This window comes from Camelina sativa, chromosome 10 (genome assembly GCF_030686135.1).
Source record: "Camelina sativa cultivar CO46 ecotype springtype chromosome 10, ASM3068613v1".
NCBI lineage: Eukaryota > Viridiplantae > Streptophyta > Magnoliopsida > Brassicales > Brassicaceae > Camelina > Camelina sativa.
The window spans coordinates 12,709,676-12,715,682 of NC_141889.1; the positions used below are offsets into that span (position 1 = coordinate 12,709,676).

The 6,007-nt window shown below is 35.4% G+C and overlaps 1 protein-coding gene across 1 annotated transcript; it reads right to left on the reverse strand.

Moving 5' to 3' along the window:
* Positions 1-469: 469 nt before the first annotated feature.
* On the reverse strand, positions 470-4,334 carry LOC104718847 (1-deoxy-D-xylulose-5-phosphate synthase, chloroplastic). Its single transcript, XM_010436649.3, has 9 exons — positions 3,716-4,334; positions 3,274-3,399; positions 2,872-3,187; positions 2,484-2,755; positions 2,125-2,398; positions 1,748-2,055; positions 1,376-1,657; positions 1,000-1,284; positions 470-919 (listed from the first exon to the last, which is right to left on the reverse strand). Exons 1-9 carry the CDS (start codon positions 3,866-3,868, stop codon positions 779-781), a joined length of 2,157 nt encoding a protein of 718 aa, XP_010434951.2. The 5' UTR covers positions 3,869-4,334; the 3' UTR covers positions 470-778.
* Positions 4,335-6,007: the final 1,673 nt, after the last annotated feature.

Genomic DNA, 6,007 nt, shown 5'->3' on the forward strand with positions numbered 1-6,007 from the left:
AATTTATCCATTTTTTAATTTGTGAGAAACAAACACGAAAACTAATTCGAATAGGAAAGAGTATTAGACAAGAACATAATTTCTATAGTATCTTTTCTTTTCTTATTTCCTCCGGATTTTTTTACTTGTCATTCTAGAGTTAAATTTTTGTTTCATATTACTTATCATTTTGTATTTACTTGGCAATATTATCAATCAAATATCCAGTTTTATCTTTTATTTTTAGCTTTCTAATTACTTAAAAGTTAAAACAAATGAAATGATGTGTTAATGAAAGGTAAAACAAAAAATTAAATTGTTTTCAGTGAGTAATTAACAAGATAGATAACTCTTTCTCATATAGCGCCTTTCCATGCCTTGAGACTTTAGAGTCTTGGTCTTGGGAGTTGGAGCTTTTGTTAAAGAAAGTAAACCGGAAAAAATTCCAGGTCAGCGGATTGGTGCGTTCGAATCACTCGTACCAGACATCTCACACAAAGGTTAAATGAAGATACACAAAGAAATGTAATTGATTTTTACAAGATGCATGTTAGATGATTGTACAACTCGATCTTCATCACACCCCTAAACAAAATTACAAAAATAAAAAATACCAATTTTACCATAACACTAATTTTTTACTCAACCATACAACCTTGCCTTTGCGTTTTTTCTTAAATCATCTCAGTTGCTAAAGGACTTTTTCTGCTACTTCTTTTCGGCGGGAACCTTGATTAGAATAAACCTTCCGTTGCATTTAGGATGTTCGTATATATGTTTTAGCCACAGACTCTTACTCTCAGAACAGAGCTTCCATTGGTGCACCGATTAAGTTAAGTGCGGTTGCTGCGATGTGAGATGGCATGAGTCCAGCTTCAGCTAGTTGATCAGCTGGTGCACCGTGGTCGATGTACCGATCCGGCAGTACCATTGGTCTCCACTGTATACAAAGTTTGCAAATTAGAAACAATAGATTTTGAAAAGACAGAACATATATATGTAAGTAAGTAAGTAAGTAACCTTGAGTTTCCCATCAAGAAGACCATCGAGAGCAAGGAACTGAACAACATGCGATCCAAACCCTCCAATCGAACCTTCTTCAACTGTAATAAGCACCTCGTGCGATTTAGCTAAGCTGCGAATGAGAGCACGGTCCAATGGCTTGCAAAACCTTGCATCTGCTACAGTTACGTTTAATCCACGTTCTTCGAGCATTATGGCTGCTCCTAAACAGCTCTGAACTGCTGAGCCATAACCTAACAGCGCAACCCTCTCTCCTTCCTTTAAAATTCTACCTCTCCCAATCTGAAATATCCCCAAAGAGTTTGTTTTTATGATCAATATAGTTTAAGGAAGAGAGAAAAAAATAATATGAGAAGATCAGATTAAGTTATACCTCAATGGGAACACCTTTGTTTCCTGGAGGTAACGCAACGCCAATACCGTTACCTCTAGGGTAACGGAAACAAGAAGGACGATCATCAATCGCAGCAGCAGTTGCAACCATGTTAAAAAGATCAGCTTCATCTGATGGAGCCATAACTATCATGTTAGGAAGGCAAGCCATAAACGTCACATCAAAAGCTCCACAATGTGTCGGACCATCAGCTCCAACTAGCCCAGCTCTATCCATCGCAAATCTCACCGGTAACTTTTGCAAATCGACATCATGTACAACCTATACAGAGAAGGTCACCATCCATATACTCTATTAGTTTTCTAAAACGTTTCATTAAAAAGTAAACTAGTTTAAGATGTTTGAACTTGCCTGGTCATAAGCACGCTGCATGAAAGACGAATATATAGCACAGAAGGGCTTAAGACCTTCACAAGCTAAACCCGCAGCAAAAGTAACTGCGTGTTGTTCTGCTATCCCAACATCAAAACATCTTGTTGGGAAGCGACGTTGGAAGAGATTTAAACCAGTCCCACCTCCCATGGCTGCATGAATCGCAACAACATTTTTGTCTACCTCTGCTTCCGCTACTAATGCCTCCGCAAAGTAAGTTGTGTAAGACTGTGTCTTATTAGTAGTTTTGAACTGTTTACCCGTCGCTGGATCAAATTTGACAACACCTGAAAGAAAAAAGAATCAATACATACTGCATTTCTTAAGAACTAAAGAAGAATGGTAAGTCCATTTACCATGGTATTTGTCATCAGCTCTCTCTGCGTAAGGATAACCACGACCTTTCTCTGTCACGACATGAATAAGTACTGGTCCTGTAGTTCTTGCACTCTTAACTTCTTTGAGAATAGCCACCATATCGTCTATGTTGTGCCCATCAACTGGACCAATATAGTAAAGACCTAGTTCTTCAAACAGTGATGATCCAGTCCCGCTTATCATTCCTCGAGCATACTCATCTACCTTAGCAGCCAATTGGTGCATCGGCCCGCCTATTTGCTTTGTCACACCCTATAGACAACAAAAGCTAACATTCTTATCAACTCCATAAGGACTCTTAGCCATCCAAGAAAAGAAATGGAAAAAAAAAACTTGCCTTTGCGACTTCTCTCAACTCCCTGAGAGCCGGGTTAGACTGTAAGCGACTAAGAGCACTACTCAAAGCTCCAACAGGTGGACTTGGTCCATCCAAAGTAGCAGTAGGTAATGAGACTTGCTTGTTGTCATTGAGAATCACAATCATATCAGAGTCTAGATATCCTGCATTGTTCATGGCTTCATAAGCCTGCCCTGCCGTCATCGCACCATCACCAATCACAGCAACCACGTTGTTGTTATTACCCTTCAAATCCCTTCCTACCGCCATTCCTGTAAACCCAAAATTTCTGATTCAGTCTTGTTTTCTTGTTACTACTGTTTACTTTCTAGACAAAACAAGACAAAGGAAAAGACACTAAAGGGACTGATTGATTAGTTTAGATTACCTAAGCCAGCAGAAATAGTGGTTGAACTGTGTCCTGTACCAAAGCAATCATGTTCACTCTCTCCTCGTTTGGTGAAACCGGAGAGACCATTGGTTTGCCTCATGGTCGGCATCTTTCCTCTTCTCCCTGTAAGAATCTTGTGAGGATAAGACTGATGACCAACATCCCAAAGAATCTTGTCCTGTGGAGTGTTGAAAATGTAATGAAGAGCCACGGTAAGCTCCACAACACCAAGACTTGACCCCAAATGTCCACCGGTTTTAGACACATTGAAGATCACATCTGATCTCAGCTCATCAGACAGTTGTTTCAGTTCCTGCATGCCACCACCAATCCTATCAATTTGGGACAACAATTTTGTAGAAAGCTAAAACCAAATAGACCAAAGCTTAAAGTTTTTACCTTGACAGAAAGATTTTTCATGTGGATTGGGTAGTTGATTGTGTCAAGTAACGGAGTTGGTGGTCTGTTTGAATAATACTCACCCTTCTCTGCAAGTGAAGCATACACTTTTGCCTTTCTGTTTGACTGTAAAGTGTACACAACACAAACCCCCCAAGTTACAACAATAATATAAAGACCAAAAGCTGTCGTTTTCTCTAATCAGTTCCCAGAATTCAGAACTAAAAAGAGTCCAATTTCACAATACTTTTCTTGAAATTTCCAATAAACTAACATATAAAAAAGGAGTCCAATTTGTTTGACTTTAGACAAAAACAAAGTAAACCCATTATTTAATTCAAGATTTCACCAAACGGGTAGCTATAAAAAATCTCACAGTTCCTTCCTAAAGTATACTTTCACCGATGAAGCAGAGAAGAAGAGAAGAGAGAAGTCAACTTACATGGGAATTGTTGTTGTTGTTGGGTCTCAGACATGGCGAAGAAAGATCTGTAACCAAAGATCGAGAAGAAGACAAAGGAGTTGATTTGCAAGAATCAGTTGAAGCTCCTTTGGTTATTATGTAAGAAGGAAAAGCAAATGCAGATGAAGCCATTAGAAAAAAGGTGACTTTTTTTTTCTGAACCTCAGAAAGAAAAAAGAAAAAAAAAAGTTGAAAACTTTGAGAATGTAAGTACGATTTTTATAGAGAATATAATTTTAGGAAAACTTATGTTATCAAGAACAGTGAAAACAATATAGCATAAAACGCACTTTAGGAGAAGAATCCACTAAAAACAAAAGTGTATGTTAAATGGTGGTGTTGGTGACAATGGTGGTGGTGGAGAGTTGAAGAAGAACTGTTAAAAGATGGAGACTTATTTTAAAAATAAAACGACAAGAAAGCAAACTTCATGAATCACGAATTTTATGTAACCGTGGTTTGATTAAAAAAGAGAGATATTGGAGATGGTTCGTCATCCGCAGAGAACTTGAGATTTTGGTTGGGCCACGTCAACCAAGAAATCCAAGTTTTGGATAGATTTTGATATGCGTTGGTACATTAGTACATATGTATGTATTAATTCATTTATAAAAATCTTCTTTTTAAAAAAAATGATATTTTTTTTAATTTAAAATTTATTTTATCTAATGTTTTTACAACAAAAGTGGGAAAGGGCATATTATCATTTCAGCTGAAGAACAATTGTGATTTGGTAAAAAGTTTTTTTTTTTTAAACAACATTAGCATTTGTTTTAAAAAAAACAATTTTAAGGAAAGGAAGAGTCATCAACAAAATGGGGAAATATATTTAGTTTTTATAAAGAAACAAATCTTGTTTGTTGATGTTTATTTTCTTAAATTTTGTATAAACATTATAGGAGCAAAAATGATAGTGTAAAAAATTATATTAGTGTCATCACTCTTATTTTCGGTTCAATAAAATTTAATATCAATATAAAAAAACACATACACACATACATTGATCAAATATTAAGAGCTGACACATAATTAATAAAAACATCTCCTAAAATGAGTGTGAATCAAAATGACATCTTCAATTGTTGGTTTCAATTGATGTTATGGTAAAATATTCTATTTTTGAATTGATATTTTTAGTTACGTGTTTGAGATAATTTTTGGGTTACTATTGTAGATACAAAATTTGGATAACCTTATCGGAATTGTTTCGAGGGCAAAACAACAAAATTTTCAAATTTAAAAAAATAAGCATAAGCAGTTGATCTTACATAATGACATCTTTTGGAGGCTCTTAAATTCATATTTATTTCTCAAAATTTCAAACAAACGGACTACAATTTGCTCACAAAGATAATCGACAAAACGATTTAATGCATTTGTCTAAAGTGATATTTGCATTGTAAATATGTAGTGCATGTTCCCCTGAGTAAGACTTTAACATTCAAAAGTTAAGCAAATCATACGATGCATATTGTACTCCAAATCACTTGTTGGTCGAACCTAAAACATTACCATCACTTCTCCTCTTGTTTAAATCGGCTCTCCATATAGTCATGTTGAGTAGAGTTTGTAACATCGAAAGTGACTTTTGTCTATAGATTTCAAAGTTTTGGTTCTTATATGAGAGCATTCAAAATTTGGCTTTCTATGTAGGGATCTTTTACTTACAAGTATGTCCACAATCTCGCCATTGAGCTAAGCATGCATAATGAAGTTAACAATGACAGAATTCTACCATACTCTGAACTCAGATCCAAATCAATTGTGCCACCACTGTCGGATCAGTATGCACTATTACCACCATGTACGGATTCAAATCCTAAGGAAGGGACGCTACAAAGTGACAGCCACATATCATAGATTGATGACACGATGACAAAGACCGAATTGATGGCGATCACCATTAGTGATGAGAGTCTTGATACGATTAATGAAGATTTATGTGAATACATGACCTTTATAAAAAAAATTCTTTCAAGTATTCTTCATAATTACAAAAAATTCCAACGGCCACTCGTTGTGTCAGATAATGGCGTGACAAATATATATAGTTTTTATAAAGAAACAAATTTTGTTTATTGATATTTATTTTCTTAAATTTTGTATAACATTAGAGGAGCAAAAATGATATTGTAATAATTTATGTTAGTGTCATCGCTCTGATTTTCAGTTCAATAAAATTTAATATCAATTTTTTAAAGAACACACACACATATTGATCAAATATGAAGAGCTGACACATAATTAACAAAAACATCTCCTAAAATGAGT